Here is a 26,051-nt window from a genome sequence, read left to right on the forward strand (position 1 = left end):
ATATTTACACTCTCATGCTTCACTTATATCTTTTTGAGAGTTGATAATAGTAATGGTAATTTGCACAAGATGTGAATTTGGTCCCAATGTGACGAATATTCAAGAAGGATATAATCAAAACATTCATAAAGATCAATGAATGTGGTAAGTTTGATTCCTTGCAATAGTTTTGCGATATAGAGATGACAATATGTGAGTTATGCTAGTGAGTAATTGTGATTTAGTAAGAAAATTGGTGTTAAGGTTTGTGATTCCCTATGCATGCACGTAAAAGTCAATAGTTATGCAATGAAATTACATCTTACTTATGGTGCATTATTCAGTGCTAGTTCTGTTCAATGCATGTTTATGACCATTTTCATTGTTTGGTTGGTTGCTTCTCAATCTATTTGTTAGCCTCCATTTGTACTAAGCGGGAATGATGCTTGTGCATCCAACTCCTTAAAGCCAAGTGGTACCAAATGGGTTCACTATATCTACCTACAAACAATATTTACATGCCGTTCCAAGTAAATTTGCACGTGCCAACTCTAGTCATTCAAGAAAAATCATGTTTTGTATTCCCGTACAGCTCAAGAAGCAACAGGGGGTGGTCAATATCTTTCATGATAGATGGGTTATTCTCAAGTTGAGTGTTTATTCACTTGTCATTGCATGAGAAAATGGCCGATAATAGGGATCCCCAGTCCCGAAATGATATATATATATATATATATATATATATATATTCCTTGGAAAGTTGATAGTTTGGAAAGCACCCGTGGATACGGCTAGCCATGGATTGTGAAAGAATGGAGGAAAGGAAATAAACTTTATATTATGTTTGGGAACCTCCTATAATGTGTCTAGCATGGAAGATATTGAAAACTTTCGGTCGTGACGTTGACAGGAAAATTATTTTTATTTTGTGTCACCATCTTCTCTTATAAAGCATCAACTGGAGAACACTATTGTCATACTTGTGCATTTGATGTAGTTAATATTGAGTGTGTTTTCATGAATGGGTCAATGATTGAGCATGATGGGCTAAGGTAAAATGAACCTTACTTCCAAATATTTTTGAAGTATGTACTTGTCCTCTGCAATGCTTGTCGTTTTTAATCTGAAGGCCATCTCCAAAAGGAGATTTTCATATGAAAATATTATAGAGCTGACGTTTCCTGTGAGTGTTTTTTTTATGGAACACACTATGACATGTTTGATTCCACGCATGAATCTCAAAGCGGTGACACATGGCAATGCCGATGGCATAGCGCTCATGCCACACCCTCCCAACGGAACGACTCAAATGTTTGCTCGCATAGACCCTCCTGAAAGAATGATCCCATGTGTAGCATGACATCCACTTATGATGTAACATGGCAAAACAGTTACCAACAGGAAGAAAATTTTCCAAGACAATTTAGTAAGGACTGAAAGCACCATGTTGCTGGCTGGTCATAGGCATTGACGAAGCTATGGCAAGGCCATATGGATCATGGCCCATCCAACATTTTCAAATTTATACAATATTCTCTTTTACTGTTAGGCTTTGGAAAACACCATCCCATAGGCTGTTTTCTTTTGTTCGGCCCGCCAAGCCCACCAATGGGCTTCAAGTTCTGCCACTTGTCATAGGCATGACCACATAATATAGGGCCAACCCCTAAAAAACATAATATAGGGCATCACCTCAAAAGAAAAACATGATATAAGGCCATGAGCAATAGACAATGAAAACATCATGCTTTACGCCGCAACTTACGGATCTAGATGTATTTTTTACTCCTGACAGTTGATGAATAAATCAGAAGTTTTCCTTAAAAAAAACTTATAAACAACCGAAATCCTGCAAGCAGGAAGGGGAACCAGCTAGCTAGCACAACTTTTCGTCAACAAAAAAAGGGTAGCTAGCACAACTGGATTATTGATCATCAATACAGACAGACATGACTTAAGAAACTTTACAGAACCAGATATCAGCAGCTAACATAATTAAGCACAACCACAACGTTATAGAGTAACAAAATACAGAAGTAACGCAGCGCACAAACTTAACAAGAGCTACATGCATGTAGATGTAGAAACCAGACTTCTACTTCATGAACCCCTGAGCCATCTTCATGAACCCGCCGCCGCCGCCGCTCTCCTTCTCCTCCTCGCCACTCTTCTTCCCCGACAGCGATGCAGCCCCCTTCATGACGTCGTCGAGACCGAACCCATCGGACGATTTCTCTTCCTCCGCGGCAGGGGCAGGCGCAGGCGCTGCCTCCTTGGGTGCATCCGGCTTCGGTGCGTCAGCGGCAGCAGGTGCGTCGGTTTTCTCCTTCTCGGTGCCGCCGGAGCTGTACTGTTTCAGGTACCCCTCAGCCTTCTCGAGGTACTGCCCCACCGGCTTGTCCTCCAGCTTGCCGTACTTGGCGGCGGAGTCGAGGATGTCGGCGGAGGCGGCGGCTACCTTTTCCTTGTCGATGCCCTCGACGCTCTTCTTCTCGTAGGCCGTCTTGGCGGCCTCCGCGACCAGCTTGCTGCTGGACATCAGGTCCCCGGACGAGTTCTTCTCACCCTCCATTGGAGCTTAGGTGCTGGTAGCAAAAATCTTTTGTGGCTTAAGAGTAGTGAGGTTAGTAGCAGATGGAGTGAAGAGGGTGTATGCTAGGGGGGCAATTTTATAGGTGGAGGAAGACGCGGATGGCATCGGCAACAGAAGGGAAAGCTACTTGTGTGGTTGAGTAGTGGAAAAGAAAATATCTTCAGATGATACAAGACACGTAGGGGAAAATTTTGCCTAAGTAAAATACCCAATTTGAGTGTTGTAGAAAAATAGTATAGTTTTTAGTTCGGTATTAGACAGGAAAAACAAATGGTTATTTCTAAGAGCTTCGAGTGGATAAAAGCTATTTTAAAATGGTATAGTGCAAAGTACTGCTTGAAAATTCCTATCAAACTTACTTCTACAAATCAAACAAACAACACAGAAAAGGTTCTTAATATTTTGGTCCTCCAAATTTCTACAACAATCCTTCGTAAAGGTAATTGAACTAAGAGCAGGCTGCCAGTGTTAATGTGTATCTCTCCCTTTTTTAGTGCTTGACTGTGAAGAACCGCGGATCACGAAATGAATTTTGTTCTCACAAATCTCAGTGGATAACCTCTTTAAGATAAAGTGGCAGATATGGAATCAGCTAAAGCTCTTGTGGTCACAATCGCAAGTGGATTTTTATGCAAAATTAAAAATGAAAGAAAGTAGCCAATACGGTGGGGATACGTGTCCTCTTGCATTGAAAGTGATAATTACCTGCTGAACAGGGAAGATGTCCAGGGATCCCAGATGTCGACTGTCGGCAGAGGCACCACCGACGCTTGCTAACGGCTGAAACGAGTGACACGTATTTGGTGTACCCCCCGCCAGGGAAAATATCGGATAAGTATGAGGTGCCACTCTTGCTTCCATGCTACAGTACCAATTTAGAAAATTCAAATTTAAAAGGTATAAAAAATTCAAAAAAATTTGTGAATGTTCACCACACATGTGCCCACAGCTCTTCAGAAATTGAGATCCAAACTCAAAGCACGCATTGAGAAACAAAAAGCACAAATCCATGATGAATAGTGTCAAGAGAAGACAAAAGATAAAATGGCACTATTGACATCTACATTTCTCTTTTTTGTTTCGCCATCTGTATATCGAATTCCGATTTGAAAATTTTAGGGCTTGTAGACAAATGTTTAGTGAACAAAAATGTTTTTTTAGAATTTTTTAAACATCTATTTAGAAAAATTGATTCATGAGAGCATGACGGTATGCCCAGACAAATAAAGGAAGAGGGCTCAAGGCATCTTCAAGCGGACCCTCAAAACGCCCGCATAAGTCTGTATCGAGTTGTCCCAACGTAGTTTTTCACCCAACACAGGTCCATTTATCCGCGGATGTGTCCGCTAATCCAAATTCCCGCAAACCGGACGCAAATTGGGGAGCTTTGTGGGAGTCTGAACCGCTGCCACGTAGGACTCCAACACCCCTGACCCACTCAAATTCCCGTTATGGGTCACTTTTCTATCACTCCGCCCCTACTGCCTTTTGCTCTGCATCCGCATCCTCCTTGTCCAACGACGCCATTGTATCTCTCAAGCTGCCGTCCAGGCATTGTCGGGCGTCCACAGCCCCCACCCACGCTTTCGTCTACCTTGGATTACGCCACCATCCACACAGGATCCGTCGGTAGCTAGGTACCCTCCGCCCCCAGCCAACGTCGTCCAAGGCGGACACCACGCCCCATAGGTGTTCAGTCAAATGCCATTGAGCTTTTTTTGTTGAACTTATTGTTTATTTCTAGAGTAAGCACGATGGCGGGTTACTCGTTGATGGAGGATGAGTTGCTATGCAATGCATAGAAGGTTGTATCTGTGGACTTTGTAGGCAGGAGGCAAGTGGGCTCGTCGTTTTGGCAAAATGTGCATGCTTTGTTTCATGAGCAAAAGTACTTCACGCCCTACGACTTGCACATGTCCATGATCGTAATGTGAAGTTGCTAACCCATCGGTGGTACATCATCTCCAACTCCGTATGAAGTTTTGCGGTGCAGTTAAACGAGTGGAGACAATGTGTCCGCCGGGCTCGTCAACCATGGAGATTGTATGTTTTGCTTCTTGTTGCTATACATGTTGGTCAATTCATTTATTCACTCAATGCCGCAAGTAGATAATCATCGCGTTGTGTAGCCCAGTTATCCTGCCGTGCTATACTACATGACTGAGGGCAAGCCATTTATGTTCATGCATTGTTGGATGAAACTCAAGGGGCACAATGCATGGAAGGACATATGCGGATTTTGACTCAAGTATCATCGAATTTGAAATCGATGAACTCAAAAACTTGTTGAACATCTGGTTATCTGGGATGTAATATTTACGTTTGAACTAAACTAGGGATATTTGCAAGCTTTTTGTGGATGAATTGTGCTATTTTTCATAATTAGCTTGTGTGTTATGGACTTAAGAAAAAGAGAGCAAATGTTATATCTGTGTCCACGGATCAGTTCGGACCAGTCCACGGACAAATAGTATGTTGGACATTGGAGACGCCCTCATGTTGACGAGATTGAGGACTTTAAATGTCGGTTGTCCAGTTCTATTCTTTGAAATGGTTCATGTCTTAAAAAGCAACATCACCAATCAGACCCTCTATTCTACCTTTTATTTATTGAGGAGGTGTGGACAACCAGCTTTTGTAAATCCTTTAGTGAAATTGAGACTCCTCGACCTCGTCCAAATGAACCCCGCGAATCGAGCCTAATGTTCGGATCGTCTGATGCCCCTCAAACCCAGCCCATAAGTGGAGCGGATTTGGGGCAGTCCAGACATGCCTAGACGTGTCCACTGATACGTCTCCAACGTATTTATAATTTTTTATTGTTCCATGCTATATTATATTCTGTTTTGGATGATTAATGTGCTTTATTATACACTTTCATATTATTTTTGGGACTAACCTATTAAACGGAGGCCCAGCCCGAATTGTTGTTTTTTTGCCTATTTCAGTGTTTCGCAGAAAAAGAATATCAAACGGAGTCCAAACAGAATGAAACCTTCGGGAACGTGACTTTTGGAACGAACGTGATCCAGAGGACTTGGAGTCTACGTCAAGAAATCAACCAGGAGAGCACGAGGCAGGGGGCACGCCTACCCCCCTGGGCGCGCCCTCCACCCTCGTGGGGCCCATGTTGCTCCACCGACGTACTTCTTCCTCCTATATATACCTACGTACCCCCAAACTATCAGATACGGAGCCAAAAACCTAATTCCACCGCCGCAATCTTCTGTACCCGTGAGATCCCATCTTGGGGCCTTTTCCGGCGCTCCGTCGGAGAGGGCATTGATCACGGAGGGCTTCTACATCAACACCATAGCCTCTCCGATGATGTGTGAGTAGTTTACCTCAGACCTTCGGGTCCATAGTTATTAGCTAGATGACTTCTTCTCTCTCTTTGGATCTCAATACAAAGTTCTCCATGATTCTTGTGGAGATCTATTCGATGTAATCTTCTTTTGCGGTGTGTTTGTTGAGACCGATGAATTGTGGGTTTATGATCAAGTTTATCTATGAACAATATTTGAATCTCCTCTGAATTATTTTATGTATGATTGGTTATCTTTGCAAGTCTCTTCGAATTATCAGTTTGGTTTGGCCTACTAGATTGATCTTTCTTGCAATGGGAGAAGTGCTTAGCTTTGGGTTCAATCTTGCGGTGTCCTTTCCCAGTGACAGAAGGGGCAGCAAGGCACGTATTGTATTGTTGCCATCGAGGATAAAAATATGGGGTTTATATCATATTGCATGAGTTTATCCCTCTACATCATGTCATCTTACGTAAAGCATTACTCTGTTCTTATGAACTTAATACTCTAGATGCATGCTGGATAGCGGTCGATGTGTGGAGTAATAGTAGTAGATGGAGAATCGTTTCGGTCTACTTGTCGTGGATGTGATGCCTATATACATGATCATACCTAGATATTCTCATAACTATGCTCAATTCTATCAATTGCTCAACAGTAATTTGTTCACCCACCGTAATACTTATGCTCTTGAGAGAAGCCACTAGTGAAACCTATGGGCCCCGGTTCTATTTTCCATCATATTAATCTTCCAACACTTAGTTATTTTTATTTCCTTTTATTTTACTTTGCATCTTTATCATAGAAATACTAAAAATATTATCTTATCATATCTATCAGATCTCACTGTCGTAAGTGACCGTTGAGGGATTGAAACCCCTTTATCGCGTTGGTTGCGAGGTTCTTATTTGTTTGTGTAGGTGTGAGGGACTCGTGCGTGATCTCCTACTGGATTGATACCTTGGTTCTCAAAAACTGAGGGAAATACTTACGCTACTTTACTGCATCACCCTTTCCTCTTCAAGGGAAAACCAACGCAGTGCTCAAGAGGTACCAAGAAGGATTTCTGGCGCCGTTGCCGGGGAGATTCATGCCAAGTCAAGTCAAGTCAAGACATACCAAGTACCCATCACAAACTCGTATCCCTCGCATTACATTATTTGCCATTTGCCTCTCGTTTTCCTCTCCCCCACTTCACCCTTGCCGTTTTATTCGCCCTCTCTTTTCCGCTCATCTTCCTTTCGCCATGTCGGAATCAAAAAGGGGTGGGGTTTCTCTCCCGAGTTCTAGCACTTTAGACAATCCTGCTATTCTATCTAAACTCATAAGTAAAGATACTATGGAAAAATCTGCTGGAGTTATCAATGAGAGTCTTAATAATTTTGATGAAGATGATTCCGGAATTTTTCGTTACTTACTCGATGAATCTTTAAAAGATGCTTGGGATAGACTATTAAGGATCCGGGCCAGCTATGTGCCCCAATACCAAATTGAAATTTACTTAAAGAGCTTTTATGTTTCCCTACCTTCTTCGTTTAAGCATGTCTTAGATTATATTTTTCAAGAAGGTTTTCTTGAAGGGGATGCCGTAGATACTTATGAAAAGATGAAGACCATATTTGGGCACCCCATGAATGAGAAAGTTGAATCTACATCTCTTTTGCTCCCCTACCAAAACGAATCTATCAAAGAGATGAAGGCTAGCTTAGATACAAATTTCCGTAACGTGCTTAATCTTTCCTCTACCATTAATAGCCACGTGCTTTATCAAAATAGAAAGATTAATTCCATAGATAATAAGTTTGCTCTTTTCTTCCCTAAAACCAAAGATAGCAATACCTAGATCTATCCTTGCTTTTATGCCTAGCTAGGGGCGTTAAACGATAGCGCTTGTTGGGAGGCAACCCAATTTTATTTTAGTTTTTTGTTTTTTGCTTATGTTTAGGAATAAATATTTGATCTAGCCTCTAGTTACACTTGTTTTTATGTTTTTATTAGTGTTTGTGCCAAGTTAAACCTATAGGATCTTCTTGGATGATAGTTATTTGATCTTGTTGAAAATTTCAAAAACTTTCTGTTGACGAAAACTATTGTTAAAAATCACCAGAACGTGATAAAATATTGATTCCAATTGCTTCTGATCAATAAACGAATTTTCTAGGTCGTCCTATTTTTTTAGGTTTTTTTGAGTTCCAGAAGTTTGCGTTAGTTACAGATTACTACAGACTGTTCTGTTTTTGACAGATTCTATTTTTTCGTGTGTTGTTCGCTTATTTTGATGAATCTATGGCTAGTAAAATAGTTTATAAACCATAGGGAAGTTGGAATACAGTAGGTTTAACACCAATATAAATAAATAATGAGTTCATTACAGTACCTTGAAGTGGTGTTTTGTTTTCTTTTGCTAACGGAGCTCACGAGATTTTCTGCTAAGTTTTGTGTTGTGAAGTTTTCAAGTTTTGGGTAAAAGATTTGATGGATTATGGAACAAGGAGTGGCAAGAGCCTAAGCTTGGGGATGCCCATGGCACCCCAAGATAATCTAAGGACACCAAAAAGCCAAAGCTTGGGGATGCCCCGGAAGGCATCCCCTCTTTCGTCTACTTCCATCGGTAACTTTACTTGGAGCTATATTTTTATTCACCACATGATAAGTGTTTTGCTTGAAGCGTCTTGTCTAGTTTGAGTATTTGATTTTTAGTTTACCACTATTATCCTTGCTGTACACACCTTTTGAGAGAGACCCACATGATTCGGAATTTATTAAAATACTCTATGTGCTTCACTTATACCTTTTGAGCTATATAGTTTTTGCTCTAGTGCTTCACTTATATCTTTTAGAGCACGGTGGTGGATATGTTTTATAGATACTATTGTTCTCTCATGCTTCACTTATATTATTTTGAGAGTCCTACAAAACAGCATGGTAATTTTCTTAAATTGAAAAATTAGTCCTAAAGTAATAGGCATCCAGGACTAGTCTTTTTTTTCCTTATGAGTGTGTTGAATACTATGAGAAGTTTGATGCTTGATAATTGTTTTGAGATATGAAGATGGTGATATTAGAGTCATGCTAGTTGAGTAGTTGTGGATTTGAGGAATACTTGTGTTAAAGTTTGTGATTCCCGTAGCATGCACGTATGGTGAACCGTTATGTGATGAAGTCGGAGCATGATTTATTTATTGATTGTCTTCCTTATGAGTGGCGGTCGGGGACGAGCGATGGTATTTTCCTACCAATCTATCCTCCTAGGAGCATGCGCGTAATACTTTGCTTTGATAACTTGTAGATTTTTGCAATAAGTATATGAGTTCTTTATGACTAATGTTGAGTCCATGGATTATACGCACTCTCTTCCTTCCTCCATTGCTAGCCTCTCTAATACCGCGCACTTTTCGCCGGTATCATACACCCACCATATACCTTCCTCAAAACAGCCACCATACCTACCTATTATGGCATTTCCATAGCCATTCCGAGATATATTGCCATGCAAGTTACCACCGTTCCGTTTACTATGACACGCTTCACCATTGTCATATTGCTTTGCATGATCATGTAGTTGACATCGTATTTGTGGCAAAGCCACCGTTCATAATTCTTTCATACATGTCACTCTTGATTCATTGCATATCCCGGTACTCCGCCGGAGGCATTCACCTAGAGTCATATCTTGTTCTAAGTATTGAGTTGTAATTGTTGAGTTGTAAGTAAATAGAAGTGTGATGATCATCATTATTAGAGCATTGTCCCAAGTGAGGAAAGGATGATGGAGACTATGATTCCCCCACAAGTCGGGATGAGACTCCAGACGAAAAAAAAGAGGCCATAAAAAAGAGAGAAAAGGCCCAAATAAAAAAATGAGAGAAAAAGAGAGAAGGGACAATGTTACTATCCTTTTTCCACACTTGTGCTTCAAAGTAGCACCATGATCTTCATGATAGAGAGTCTTCTATGATATCACTTTCATATACTAGTGGGAATTTTTCATTATAGAACTTGGCTTGTATATTCCAATGATGGGCTTCCTCAAAATGCCTTAGGTCTTCGTGAGCAAGCGAGTTGGATGCACACCCACTTAGTTTCTTTTGTTGAGCTTTCATATATTTATAGCTCTAGTGCATCCGTTGCATGGCAATCCCTACTCACTCACATTGATAACTATTGATGGGCATCTCCATAGCCCGTTGATACGCCTAGTTGATGTGAGACTATCTTCGCCTTTTTGTCTTCTCCACAACCACCATTCTATTCCACATATAGTGCTATGTCCATGGCTTACGCTCATGTATTGCGTGAAGATTGAAAAAGTTTGAGAACACCAAAAGTATGAAACAATTGCTTGGCTTGTCATCGGGGTTGTGCATGATTTAAATACTTTGTGTGGTGAAGATAGAGCATAGCCAGACTATATGATTTTGTAGGGATAACTTTCTTTGGCCATGTTATTTTGAGAAGACATAATTGCTTGGTTAGTATGCTTGAAGTATTATTATTTTTATGTCAATATTAAACTTTTATCTTGAATCTTTCGGATCCGAATATTCATACCACCATTAAGAGAATTACATTGAAAACTATGCTAAGTAAGCATTCCACATCGAAAATTCTGTTTTTATCATTTACCTACTCGAGGATGAGCAGGAATTAAGCTTGGGGATGCTTGATACGTCTCCAATGTATCTATATTTTTTTATTGTTCCATGCTATATTATATTCTGTTTTGGATGATTAACGGGATTTATTATACACAGTCATATTATTTTGGGACTAACCTATTAACCGGAGGCCGAGCCCGAATTGCTGTTTTTTTGCTTATTTCAGTGTTTCGCAGAAAAAGAATATCAAACGGAGTCCAAACGGAATGAAACCTTCGGGAACATGATTTTCAGAACGAACATGATCCAGAGGACTTGGAGTCTACATCAAGAAATCAACCAGGAGAGCACGAGGCAGGGGGCGCGCCCTCCACCCTCGTGGGGCCCACGTTGCTCCACCGACATACTTCTTCCTGAAGGAAATATGCCCTAGAGGCAATAATAAAGTTATTATTTATTTCCTTATATCATTATAAATGTTTATTATTCATGCTAGAATTGTATTAACCGGAAACGTAATACTTGTGTGAATACATAGACAAACAGAGTGTCACTAGTATGCCTCTACTTGACTAGCTCGTTGATCAAAGATGGTTATGTTTCCTAGCCATAGACATGAGTTGTCATTTGATTAACGGGGTCACATCATTAGGAGAATGATGTGATTGACTTGACCCATTCCGTTAGCTTAGCACTCGATCGTTTAGTATGTCGCTATTGCTTTCTTCATGACTTATACATGTTCCTATGACTATGAGATTATGCAACTCCCATTTACCGGAGGAACACTTTGTGTGCTACCAAACGTCACAACGTAATTGGGTGATTATAAAGGTGCTCTACAGGTGTCTCCGAAGGTACTTGTTGGGTTGACGTATTTCGAGCTTAGGATTTGTCACTCCGATTGTCGGAGAGGTATCTCTGGGCCCACTCGGTAATGCACATCACTTAAGCCTTGCAAGCATTGCAACTAATGAGTTAGTTGCGGGATGATGTATTACGGAACGAGTAAAGAGACTTGCCGGTAACGAGATTGAACTAGGTATTGAGATACCGACGATCGAATCTCGGGCAAGTAACATACCGATGACAAAGGGAACAACGTATGTTGTTATGCGGTCTGACCGATAAAGATCTTCGTAGAATATGTGGGAGCCAATATGAACATCCAGGTTCCGCTATTGGTTATTGACCGGAGACATGTCTCGGTCATGTCTACATAGTTCTCGAACCCATAGGGTTTGCACGCTTAACGTTTCGATGACAGTTATATTATGAGTTTATATGTTTTGATGTACCGAAGGTTGTTCGGAGTCCCGGATGTGATCACGGACATGATGAGGAGTCTCGAAATGGTCGAGACATGAAGATTGATATATTGGAAGCCTATATTTGGATATTAGAAGTGTTCCGGGTGAAATCGGGATTTTACCGGAGTACCGGAGGGGTTACCGGAACCCCCTGGGGGTTAATGGGCCATAGTGGGCCTTAGTGGAGAAGAGGAGAGGCGGCCAGGGCAAGGGCCGCGCGCCCCTCCCCCCTAGTCTGAATAGGACAAGGAGAGGGGGGCGCCGCCCCCCCTTTCCTTCTTCTCCTCCACCTCTTTCCCCCTCTTCTCCTAATCCAACAAGGAATAGGGAGGGAGTCCTACTCCCGGTGGGAGTAGGACTCCTCCTGGCGCGCCCCCTCCTGGCCGGCCGCACCTCCCCCCTTGCTCCTTCATATACGGGGGCAAGGGGCACCCTAGAGACACAACAATTGATCGTTTGATCTTTTAGCCGTGTGCGGTGCCCCCCTCCACCATAGTCCACCTCAATAATACTATAGCGGTGCTTAGGCGAAGCCCGGCGTCGGTAGAACACATCATCGTCACCACGCGCGTCGTGCTGACGAAACTCTCCCTCAACACTCGGCTGGATCGGAGTTCAAGGGACGTCATCGGGCTGAACGTGTGCTGAACTCAGAGGTGCCGTGCGTTCGGTACTTGATCGGTCGGATCGTGAAGACGTACGACTACATCAACCGCGTTGTGCTAACACTTCCGCTTTCGGTCTACGAGGGTACGTGGACAACACTCTCCCCTCTCGTTGCTATGCATCACCTTGATCCCGCGTGTGCGTAGGAATTTTTTTGAAATTACTGCGTTCCCCAACAGTGGCATCCGAGCCAGGTTTTATGCGTTGATGTTATATGCACGAGTAGAACACAAGTGAGTTGTGGGCGATATAAGTCATACTGCTTACCAGCATGTCATACTTGTTGGGGAACGTAGTAATTTCAAAAATTTCCTCCGCACACGCAAGATCATGGTGATGCATAGCAACGAGAGGGGAGAGTATTGTCTACGTACCCTCGTAGACCGAAAGCGGAAGCGTTTATCAACGCGGTTGATGTAGTCGTACGTCTTCACGATCCTACCGATCCAAGTACCGAACGCACGGCACCTCCGAGTTCTGCACACGTTCAGCTCAATGACGTCCTCGCCTTTCTTGATCCAGCAAGAGGGGCGAAGTAGTAGATGAGTTTCGGCAGCATGACGACGTGGTGATGGTGTTGCTGAAGAACAATCTCCGCAGGGCTTCGCCTAAGCACTACGAAAACTATGACTGAGGTAAACTAGAGGAGACGGGGTTGCCGACACATGGCTTGGTGTTTCTCGATGTGTCTTGGGTGCTAGCCCTACCCCTCTATTTATATGTTGAGCCTTGGGGTCGAAACTTGGAGTAAAAGCCTCCAAAAAGTCGGTTTCACCCGAAAGGCAAGAGTCCTTCTCGGACTCCAGGGCCAGACGCCAGGGTTCCCGGCGTCTGGACCCAGACGCCAGGGTTCCCGGCATTTGGACCTTTTTTTCTGGACCCAGACGCCAGGGACCCTGGCGTGTGGCCCCTGGACTCCGCAAAACTACCTTTTGCGCTTTCCAAAAACCTTGTGGGCTTTCCCCTTTGGCCCAGATAAAGTGTTCTCGTGCCCAAACATTTCGGGAAACATCCGGAACCCCTTCCGATGGATTCCGGAACCTTTCCGGAGATCAAACACTACTATCCACATATCAATCTTTACTTCCGGACCATTCCGGAGTTCCTCGTCATATCCGTGATCTCATCCAAAACTCCGAACAACATTCGGTCACCAACATAGATAACTCATAGTACTATATCGTCAACGAACGTTAAGCGTGCGGACCCTACGGGTTCGAGAACTATGTAGACATGACCGAGACACCTCTCTGGTCAATAACCAATAGCGGGACCTGGATGCCCATATTGGCTCCTACATATTCTACGAAGATCTTTATCGGTCAGACCGCATAACAACATACGTTGTTCCTTTTATCATCGGTATGTTACTTGCCCGAGATTCGATCATCGGTATCTCAATACCTAGTTCAATCTCGTTACCGGCAAGTCTCTTTACTCGTTCTGTAATACATCATCCCACAACTAACTCATTAGTTGCAATGCTTGCAAGGCTTATAGTGATGTGCATTACCGAGTGGGCCCAGAGATACCTCTCCGACAATCGGAGTGACAAATCCTAATCTCGAAATAAGCCAACCCAACAAGTACCTTCGGAGACACCTGTAGAGCACCTTTATAATCACCCAGTTACGTTGTGACGTTTGGTAGCACACAAAGTGTTCCTCCGGTAAACGGGAGTTGCATAATCTCATAGTCATAGGAACATGTATAAGTCATGAAGAAAGCAATAGCAGAATACTAAACGATCAAGTGCTAAGCTAAAGGAATGGGTCAAGTCAATCACATCATTCTCCTAATGATGTGTTCCCGTTAATCAAATGACAACTCATGTCTATGGCTAGGAAACATAACCATCTTTGATCAACGAGCTAGTCAAGTAGAGGCATACTAGTGACACTCTGTTTGTCTATGTATTCACACAAGTATTACGTTTCCGGTTAATACAATTCTAGCATGAATAATAAACATTTATAATGATATAAGGAAATAAATAATAACTTTATTATTGCCTCTAGGGCATATTTCCTTCAGTCTCCCACTTGCACTAGAGTCAATAATCTAGTTCACATCGCCATGTGATTTAACACCAATAGTTCACATCAGCATGTGATTAACACCCATAGTTCACATCGTCATGTGACCAACACCCAAAGTGTTTACTAGAGTCAATAATCTAGTTCACATCGCTATGTGATTAACACCCAAAGAGTACTAAGGTGCGATCATGTTTTTCTTGTGAGATAATTTTAGTCAACGGGTCTGCCACATTCAGATCCGTATGTATTTTGCAAATTTCTATGTCAACAATGCTCTGCACGGAGCTACTCTAGCTAATTTCTCCCACTTTCAATATGTATCCAGATTGAGACTTAGAGTCATCTGGATCAGTGTCAAAAACTTGCATCGACGTAACCCTTTACGACGAACCTTTTTGTCACCTCCATAATCGAGAAACATATCCTTATTCCTTTAAGGATAATTTTGACCGATGTCCAGTGATCTACTCCTAGATCACTATTGTACTCCCTTGCAAAAATCAGTGTAGGGTATACAATAGATCTGGTACACAGCATGGCATACTTTATAAAACCTATGGCCAAGGCATAGGGAATGACTTTCATTCTCTTTCTATCTTCTGCCGTGGTCGGGCTTTGAGTCTTACTCAATTTCACACCTTGTAACACAGGCAAGAACTCTTTCTTTGACTGTTCCATTTTGAACTACTTCAAAATCTTGTCAAGGTATGTACTCATTGAAAAAACTTATCAAGCATTTTGATCTATCTCTATAGATCTTGATGCTCAATATGTAAGCAGCTTCACCGAGGTCTTTTTTTTTGAAAAAATTCCTTTCAAACACTCCTTTATGCTTTGCAGAATAATTCTACATTATTTCCGATCAACAATATGTCATTCACATATACTTATCAGAAATGTTGTAGTGCTCCCACTCACTTTCTTGTAAATACAGGCTTCTGCGCAAGTCTGTATAAAACTATATGCTTTGATCAACTTATCAAAACGTATATTCCAACTCCGAGATGCTTGCACCAGTCCATAGATGGATCGCTAGAGCTTGCATATTTTGTTAGCACCTTTAGGATTGACAAAACCTTCTGGTTGCATCATATACAACTCTTCTTTAATAAATCCATTAAGGAATGCAGTTTTGTTTATCCATTTGCCAGATTTCATAAAATGCGGCAATTGCTAACATGATTCGGACAGACTTAAGCATAGATACGAGTGAGAAACTCTCATCGTAGTCAACACCTTGAACTTGTCGAAAACCTTTTGCGACAATTCTAGCTTTGTAAATAGTAACACTACTATCAGCGTCCGTCTTCCTCTTGAAGATCCATTTAATCTCAATGGCTCGCCGATCATTGGACAAGTCAATCAAAGTCCATACTTTGTTCTCATACATGGATCCCATCTCAGATTACATGGCCTCAAGCCATTTTGCGGAATCTGGGCTCACCATCGCTTCTCCATAGTTCGTAGGTTCGTCATGGTCTAGTAACATAACCTCCAGAACAGGATTACCGTACCACTCTGGTGCGGATCTTACTCTGGTTGACCTACGAGGTTCAGTAACAACTTGATCTGAAGTTTCGTGATCATCATCATTAACTTCCTCACTAATTGGTATAGACGTCACAGGAACCGGTTTCTGTGATGAACTACTTTCCAATAAGGGAGCAGGTACGGTTATCTCATCAAGTTCTACTTTCCTCCCACTCACTTCTTTCGAGAGAAACTCCTTCTCTAGAAAGGATCCATTCTTAGCAACGAATGTTTTGCCTTCGGATCTGTGATAGAAGGTGTACCCAACAGTCTCCTTTGGGTATCCTATGAAGACACATTTCTCCGATTTGGGTTTGAGCTTATGAGGTTGAAGCTTTTTCACATAAGCTTCGCAGCCCCAAACTTTAAGAAACGACAACTTTGGTTTCTTGCCAAACCACAGTTCATATGGCGTCGTCTCAACGGATTTCGATGGTGCCCTATTTAACGTGAATGCAGCCGTCTCTAAAGCATAACCCCAAAATGATAGCGGTAAATCAGTAAGGGACATCATAGATCGCACCATATCTAGTAAAGTACGATTACGACGTTCGGACACACCATTACGCTGTGGTGTTCCGGGTGGCGTGAGTTGCGAAACTATTCCACATTGTTTCAAATGTAGACCAAACTCGTAACTCAAATATTCTCCTCCACGATCAGATCGTAGAAACTTTATTTTCTTGTTACGATGATTTTCAACTTCACTCTGAAATTCTTTGAACTTTTCAAATGTTTCAGACTTATGTTTCATTAAGTAGATATACCCATATCTGCTTAAATCATCTGTGAACGTGAGAAAATAACGATATCCGCCGCGAGCCTCAACATTCATCGGACCACATACATCTGTATGTATGATTTCCAACAAATCTGTTGCTCACTCCATAGTTCCGGAGAACGGAGTCTTAGTCATCTTGCCCATCAGGCATGGTTCGCAAGCATCAAGTGATTCATAATCAAGTGATTCCAAAATCCCATCAGCATGGTGTTTTTTCATGCGCTTTACACCAATATGACCTAAACGGCAATGCCACAAATAAGTTGCACTATCATTATTAACTTTACATCTTTTGGCTTCAATATTATGAATATGTGTATCACTACGATCGAGATCCAACAAACCATTTTCATTGGGTGTATGACCATAGAAGGTTTTATTCATGTAAACAGAACAACAATTATTCTCTAACTTAAATGAATAACCGTATTGCAATAAACATGATCAAATCATATTCATGCTCAACGCAAACACCAAATAACACTTATTTAGGTTTAACACTAATCCTGAAAGTATAGGGAGTGTGCGATGATGATCATATCAATCTTGGAACTACTTCCAACACACATCGTCACCTCACCCTCAACTAGTCTCTATTTATTCTGTAACTCTTGTTTCGAGTTACTATTTTTTAGCAACCGAACAAGTATCAAATACCCAAAGGCTACTATAAACACTAGTAAGGTACACATCAATAACCTGTATATCAAATATACCCTTGTTCACTTTGCCATCCTTCTTATCCGCCAACTACTTGGGGCAGTTCCGCTTCTAGTGACCAGTCCCTTTGCAGTAGAAGCACTTAGTCTCAGGCTTAGGTCCAGACTTGGGCTTCTTCACTTGAGCAGCAACTTGCTTGCCATTCTTCTTGAAGTTCCCCTTCTTCCCTTTGCCCTTTTCTTGAAACTAGTGGTCTTGTTAATCATCAACACTTGATGCTCTTTCTTGACTTCTACCTTCATCGATTTCATCATCATGAAAAGCTCGGGAATCATTTTCGTCATCCCTTGCATACTATAGTTCATCACGAAGTTCTACTAGAGAATTCTGTCAATCACTATCTTATCTGGAAGATTAACTCCCACTTGATTCAAGCGATTGTAGTACCCAGACAATCTGATCACATGCTCACTGCTTGAGCTATTCTCCTCCATCTTTTAGCTATAGAACTTGTTGGAGACTTCATATCTCTCAACTCGGGTATTTGCTTGAAATATTAAATTGAACTCCTGGAACATCTCATATGGTCCATGACGTTCAAAACATCTTTGAAGTCCCGATTCTAAGCAGTTACGCATGGTGCACTAAGCTAAACTATCAAGTAGTCATCATATTGAGCTAGCCAAACATTCATAACGTCTGCATCTGCTCCTGCAATAGGTCTGTCACCTAGCGGTGCATCAAGGACATAATTCTTCCGTGCAGCAATGAGGATAAACCTCAGATCACGGATCCAATCCGCATCATTGCTACTAACATATTTCAACTTAGTTTTCTCTAGGAACATATCAAAAATAAAACAGGGGAGCTAAACGCGAGCTATTGATCTACAACATTGATATGCTAATACTACCAGGACTAAGTCCATGATAAATTAAAGTTCAATTAATCATATTACTTAAGAACTCCCACTTAGATAGACATCTCTCTAATCATCTAAGTGATCACGTGATCCAAATCAACTAAACCATAACCGATCATCACGTGAAATGGAGTAGTTTTTAATGGTGAACATCACTATGTTGATCATATCTACTATATGATTCACACTCGACCTTTCGGTCTCAGTGTTCCAAGGCCATATCTGCATATGCTAGGCTCGTCAAGTTTAACTTGAGTATTCTGCGTGTGCAAAACTGGCTTGCACCCGTTGTAGATGGACGTAGAGCTTATCACACCCAATCATCACGTGGTGTCTGGGCACGACGAACTTTGGCAACAGTGCATGCTAGGGAGAACACTTTTATCTTGAAATTTAGTGAGAGATCATCTTATAATGCTACCGTCAATCAAAGCAAGATAAGATGCATAAAAGATAAACATCACATGCAATCAATATAAGTGATATGATATGGCCATCATCATCTTGTGCTTGTGATCTCCATCTCCGAAGCAACGTCCTGATTACCATCTTCACCGGCGCGACACCTTGATCTCCATTGTAGCATCGTTTTTGTCTCGCCAATCTTATGCTTCTACGACTATCGCTACCGCTTAGTGATAAAGTAAAGCATTACAGGGCGATTGCATTGCATACAATAAAGCGACAACCATATGGCTCCTGCCAGTTGCCAATAACTCAGTTACAAAACATGATCATCTCATACAATAAAATATAGCATCATGCCTTGACCATATCACATCACAACATGCCCTGCAAAAACAAGTTAGACGTCCTCTACTTTGTTGTTACAAATTTTACGTGGCTGCTACGGGCTTAGCAAGAACCGTTCTAACCTACGCATCAAAACCACAACGATAGTTTGTCAAGTTGGTGCTGTTTTAACCTTCGCAAGGACCGGGCGTAGCCACACTCGGTTCAACTAAAGTTGGAGAAACTGACACCTGCCAGCCACCTGTGTGCAAAGCACGTCGGTAGAACCAGTCTCGCCTAAGCGTACGTGCAATGTCGGTCCAGGCCGCTTCATCCAACAATACCGCCGAACCAAAGTATGACATGCTGGTAAGCAGTATGACTTATATCGCCCACAACTCACTTGTGTTCTACTCGTGCATATGACATCTACGCATAAAACCAGGCTTGGATGCCACTGATGGGGAACGTAGTAATTTCAAAAATTTCCTACGCACACGCAAGATCATGGTGATGCATAGCAACGAGAGGGGAGAGCATTGTCTACGTACCCTCGTAGACCGAAAGCGGAAGTGTTTATCAATGCGGTTGATGTAGTCGTACGTCTTCACGATCCTACCGATCCAAGTACCGAACGCACGGCACCTCCGAGTTCTGCACACGTTCAGCTCAATGACGTCCTCGCCTTTCTCGATCCAGCAAGAGGGGCGAAGTAGTAGATGAGTTTCGGCAGCATGACGACGTGGTGATGGTGTTGCTGAAGAACAATCTCCGCAGGGCTTCGCCTAAGCACTACGAAAACTATGACTGAGGTAAACTAGAGGAGACGGGGTTGCCGACACATGGCTTGGTGTTTCTCGATGTGTCTTGGGTGCTAGCCCTACCCCTCTATTTATATGTTGAGCCTTGGGGTCGAAACTTGGAGTAAAAGCCTCCAAAAAGTCGGTTTCACCCGAAAGGCAAGAGTCCTTCTCGGACTCCAGGGCCAGACGCCAGGGTTCCCGGCGTCTGGACCCAGACGCCAGGGTTCCCGGCATTTGGACCTTTTTTTCTGGACCCAGACGCTAGGGACCCTGGCGTGTGGCCCCTGGACTCCGCAAAACTACCTTTTGCGCTTTCCAAAAACCTTGTGGGCTTTCCCCTTTGGCCCAGATAAAGTGTTCTCGTGCCCAAACATTTCGGGAAACATCCGGAACCCCTTCCGATGGATTCCGGAACCTTTCCGGAGATCAAACACTACTATCCACATATCAATCTTTACTTCCGGACCATTCCGGAGTTCCTCGTCATATCCGTGATCTCATCCAAAACTCCGAACAACATTCGGTCACCAACATAGATAACTCATAGTACTATATCGTCAACGAACGTTAAGCGTGCGGACCCTACGGGTTCGAGAACTATGTAGACATGACCGAGACACCTCTATGGTCAATAACCAATAGCGGGACCTGGATGCCCATATTGGCTCCTACATATTCTACGAAGATCTTTATCGGTCAGACCGCATAACAACATACGTTGTTCCCTTTGTCATCGGTATGTTACTTGCCCGAGATTCGATCGTCGGTATCTCAATACCTAGTTCAATCTCGTTTACCGGCAAGTCTCTTTACTTGTTCCGTAATACATCATCCTGCAACTAACTCATTAGTTACAATGCTTGTAAGGCTTATAGTGATGTGCATTATCGAGTGGGCCCAGAGATACCTCTCCGACAATCGGAGTGACAAATCATAATCTCGAAATATGCCAACCCAACAAGTACCTTCGGAGACACCTGTAGAGCACCTTTATAATCACCCAGTTATGTTGTGACGTTTGGTAGCACACAAAGTGTTCCTCCGGTAAACGGGAGTTGCATAATCTCATAGTCATAGGAACATGTATAAGTCATGAAGAAAGCAATAGCAACATACTAAACGATCAAGTGCTAAGCTAACGGAATGGGTCAAGTCAATCACATCATTCTCCTAATGATGTGATCCCGTTAATCAAATGACAACTCATGTCTATGGCTAGGAAACATAACCATCTTTGCTCAACGAGCTAGTCAAGTAGAGGCATACTAGTGACACTATTTTTGTCTATGTATTCACACAAGTATTATGTATCCGGTTAATACAATTCTAGCATGAATAATAAACATTTATCATGAAATAAGGAAATATATAATAACTTTATTATTGCCTCTAGGGCATATTTCCTTCAATACTTTGGTTCGGCGGTATTGTTGGATGAAGCGGCCCGGACCGACATTACGCGTACGCTTACGCGAGACTGGTTCTGCCGACGTGCTTTGCACAAAGGTGGCTGGCGGGTGTCAGTTTCTCCAACTTTAGTTGAACCGAGTGTGACTACGCCCGGTCCTTGCGAAGGTTAAAACATCACCAACTTGACAAACTATCGTTGTGGTTTTTGATGCGTAGGTAAGAACGGTTCTTGCTAAGCCCGTAGCAGCCACTTAAAATTTGCAACAACAAAGTAGAGGACGTCTAACTTGTTTTTGCAGGGCATGTTGTGATGTGATATGGTCAATACATGATGCTAAATTTTATTGTTTGAGATGATCATGTTTTGTAACCGAGTTATCGGCAACTGGCAGGAGCCATATGGTTGTCACTTTATTGTATGCAATGCAATTGCCCTGTAATGCTTTACTTTATCACTAAGTGGTAGCGATAGTCGTAGAAGCATAAGATTGGTGAGACGACAACGATGCTACGATGAAGATCAAGGTGTCGCGCCGGTGACGATGGTGATCATGACGGTGCTTCGGAGATGGAGATCACAAGCACAAGATCATGATGGACATATCATATCACTTATATTGATTGCATGTGATGTTTATCTTTTATGCATCTTATCTTGCTTTGATTGAGGGTAGCATTATAAGATGATCCCTCACTAAATTATCAAAGTATAAGTGTTCTCCATGAGTATGCACCGTTGCGAAAGTTCTTCGTGCTGAGACACCACGTGATGATCGGGTGTGACAGGCTCTACGTTCAAATACAACGGGTGCAAAACAGTTGCACACGCGGAATACTCAGGTTAAGCTTGACGAGCCTAGCATATAACAGATATGGCCTCGGAACACGGAGACCGAAAGGTCGAGCGTGAATCATATAGTAGATATGATCAACATAGTGATGTTCACCGTTGAAACTGCTCCATCTCACGTGATGACCGGACATGGTTTAGTTGATATGGTCACGTGATCACTTAGAGGATTAGAGGGATGTCTATCTAAGTGGGAGTTCTTAAGTAATATGATTAATTGAACTTAAATTTATCATGAACTTAGTACCTGATAGTATCTTGCTTGTCTATGTTGATTGTAGATAGATGGCCCGTGTTGTTGTTCCGTTGAATTTTAATGCGTTTCTTGAGAAAGCAAAGTTGAAAGATGATGGTAGCAATTACACAGACTGGGTCCGTAACTTGAGGATTATCCTCATTGCTGCACAGAAGAATTACGTCCTGGAAGCACCGCTGGGTGCCAGGCCTGCTGCAGATGCAACTGACGATGTTAAGAACGTCTGGCAAAGCAAAGCTGATGACTACTCAATAGTTTAGTGTGCCATGCTTTACGGCTTGGAACCGGGACTTCAACGACGTTTTGAACGTCATGGAGCATATGAGATGTTCTAGGAGTTGAAGTTAATATTTCAAGCAAATGCCCGGATTGAGAGATATGAAGTCTCCAATAAGTTCTACAGCTGCAAGATGGAGGAGAATAGTTCTGTCAGTGAGCATATACTCAGAATGTCTGGGGTATAACAATCACTTGATTCAACTGGGAGTTAATCTTCCGGATGATAGTGCCATTGATAGAATTCTCCAATCACTGCCAACAAGCTACAAGAGCTTCGTGATGAACTATAACATGCAAGGGATGGATAAGACGATTCCCGAGCTCTTCACAATGCTAAAGGCTGCGGAGGTAGAAATCAAAAAGGAGCATCAAGTGTTGATGGTCAATAAGACCACCTGTTTCAAGAAAAAGGGCAAAGGGAAGAAGAAGGGGAACTTCAAGAAGAACAGCAAGCAAGTTGTTGTTCAGGAGAAGAAACCCAAGTCTGGACCTAAGCCTGAGACTGAGTGCTTCTACTGCAAGCAGACTGGTCACTGGAAGCGGAACTGCCCCAAGTATTTGGCGGATAAGAAGGATGGCAAGGTGAACAAAGGTATATGTGATATATATCATGTTATTGATGTGTACCTTACTAATGCTCGCAGTAGCACCTGGGTATTTGATACTGGTTCTGTTGCTAATATTTGCAACTCGAAACAGGGGCTACATATTAAGCGAAGATTGGCTAAGGATGAGGTGACGATGCGCGTGGGAAATGGTTCCAAAGTCGATGTGATCGCGGTCGGCACACTACCTCTACATCTACCTTCGGGATTAGTTTTAGACCTAAATAATTGTTATTTGGTGCCAGCGTTAAGCATGAACATTATATCTGGATCTTGTTTGATGCGAGACGGTTATTCATTTAAATCAGAGAATAATGGTTGTTCTATTTATATGAGTAATATCTTTTATGGTTATGCACCCTTGAAGAGTGGTCTATTTTTGATGAATCTCGATAGTAGTGATACACATATTCATAATATTGAAGCCAAAAGATGCAGAGTTGATAATGATAGTGCAACTTATTTGTGGCACTGCCGTTTAGGTCATATCGGTGTAAAGCGCATGAAGAAACTCCATACTGATGGACTTTTGGAACCACTTGATTATGAATCACTTGGTACTTGCGAAGCGTGCCTCATGGGCAAGATGACTAAAACGCCGTTCTCCGAAACTATGGAGAGAGCAACAGATTTGTTGGAAATCATACATACAGATGTATGTGGTCCGATGAATATTGAGGGTCATGGCGGATATCGTTATTTTCTCATCTTCACAGATGATTTGAGCTGATATGGGTATATCTACTTAATGAAACATAAGTCTGAAACATTTGAAAAGTTCAAAGAATTTGAGAGTGAAGTTGAAAATCATCGTAACAAGAAAATAATGTTTCTACGATCTGATCGTGGAGGACAATATTTGAGTTATGAGTTTGGTCTTCATTTGAAACAATGCGGAATAGTTTCGCAACTCACGCCACCCGGAACACCACAGCGTAATGGTGTGTCCGAACGTCGTAATCATACTCTACTAGATATGGTGCGATCTATGATGTCTCTTACTGATTTACTGCCATCATTTTGGGGTTATGCTTTAGAGACGACCGCATTCACGTTAAATAGGGCACCATCAAAATCCGTTGAGACGACGCCTTATGAACTATGGTTTGGCAAGAAACCAAATTTGTCATTTCTTAAAGTTTGGGGCTGCGATGCTTATGTGAAAAAGCTTCAACCTGATAAGCTCGAACCCAAATCGGAGAAATGTGTCTTCATAGGATACCGAAAGGAGACTGTTGGGTACACCTTCTATCACAAATCCGAAGGCAAGACTTTTGTTGCTAAATTCGGAATCTTTCTAGAGAAGTAGTTTCTCTCAAAAGAAGTGAGTGGGAGGAAAGTAGAACTTGATGAGGTAACTGTACCTGCTCCCTTATTGGAAAGTAGTTCATCGCAGAAACCGGTTTCTGCGACACCTACACCAATTAGTGAGGAAGATAATGATGATGATCATGAAACTTCAGATCAAGTTATTACTGAACCTCGTAGGTCAACTAGAGTAAGATCCGCACCAGAGTGGTATGGTAATCCTGTTCTGGAAGTTATGTTACTAGACCATGACGAACCTACGAACTATGAAGAAGCAATGGTGAGCCCAGATTCCGCGAAATGGCTTGAGGCCATGAAATCTGAGATGGGATCCATGTATGAGAACAAAGTGTGGACTTTGGTGTACTTGCCCGATGATCGGCAAGCCATTGAAAATAATTGGATCTTCAAGAAGAAGACTGACGCTGACGGTAATGTTACTGTCTATAAAGCTCGACTTGTTGCAAAAGGCTTTCGACAAGTTCAAGGGATTGACTACGATGAGACCATCTCACCCGTAGCGATGCTTAAGTATGTCCGAATCATGTTAGCAATTGCCGCATTTTATGATTATGAAATTTGGCAAATGGATGTAAAAACTGCATTCCTGAATGGATTTCTGGAAGAAGAGTTGTATATGATGCAACCTGAAGGTTTTGTCGATCCAAAGGGAGCTAAGAAAGTGTGCAAGCTCCAGCGATCTATTTATGGACTGGTGCAAGCCTCTGGGAGTTGGTATAAATGCTTTGATAGTGTGATCAAAGCATTTGGTTTTGTACAGACTTTTGGAGAAGCCTGTATTTACAAGAAAGTGAGTGGGAGCTCTGTAGCATTTCTAATATTATATGTGGATGACATATTGCTGATTGGAAATGATATAGAATTTCTTAATAGAATAAAGGGATACTTGAATAAGAGTTTTTCAATGAAAGACCTCGGTGAAGCTGCGTATATATTGGGCATGAAGATCTATAGAGATACATCAAGACGCTTAATTGGACTTTTACAAAGCACATACCTTGACAAAGTTTTGAAGAAGTTCAAAATGGATCAAGCAAAGAAAGGGTTCTTGCCTGTGTTACAAGGTGTGAAGTTGAGTAAGACTCAATGCCCGACCACTACAGAAGATAGAGAGAAAATGAAAGATGTTCCCTATGCTTCAGCCATAGGCTCTATCATGTATGCAATGCTGTGTACCAGACCTGATGTGTGCCTTGTTATAAGTCTAGCAGGGAGGTACCAAAGTAATCCAGGAGTGGATCACTGGACAGCGGTCAAGAACATCCTGAAATACCTGAAAAGGACTAAGGATATGTTTCTCGTTTATGGAGGTGACAAAGAGCTCATCGTAAATGGTTACGTTGATGCAAGCTTTGACACTGATCCGGACGATTCTAAATCGCAAACCGGATACGTGTTTACATT

At 42.1% G+C, this 26,051-nt stretch overlaps 1 protein-coding gene across 1 annotated transcript; it reads right to left on the bottom strand.

Annotated features, from left to right (window-relative positions):
- Positions 1-1,871: 1,871 nt before the first annotated feature.
- LOC123077817 (nodulin-related protein 1) lies at positions 1,872-2,633 on the bottom strand. Its single transcript, XM_044500148.1, has one exon. The coding sequence runs from the start codon at positions 2,549-2,551 to the stop codon at positions 2,075-2,077; it is 477 nt and encodes a 158-aa protein (XP_044356083.1). The 5' UTR covers positions 2,552-2,633; the 3' UTR covers positions 1,872-2,074.
- Between the last annotated feature and the right edge of the window lie 23,418 nt (positions 2,634-26,051).

The sequence above is a fragment of the Triticum aestivum genome, chromosome 3D, assembly GCF_018294505.1.
Source record: "Triticum aestivum cultivar Chinese Spring chromosome 3D, IWGSC CS RefSeq v2.1, whole genome shotgun sequence".
In the NCBI taxonomy this organism is placed as follows: domain Eukaryota; kingdom Viridiplantae; phylum Streptophyta; class Magnoliopsida; order Poales; family Poaceae; genus Triticum; species Triticum aestivum.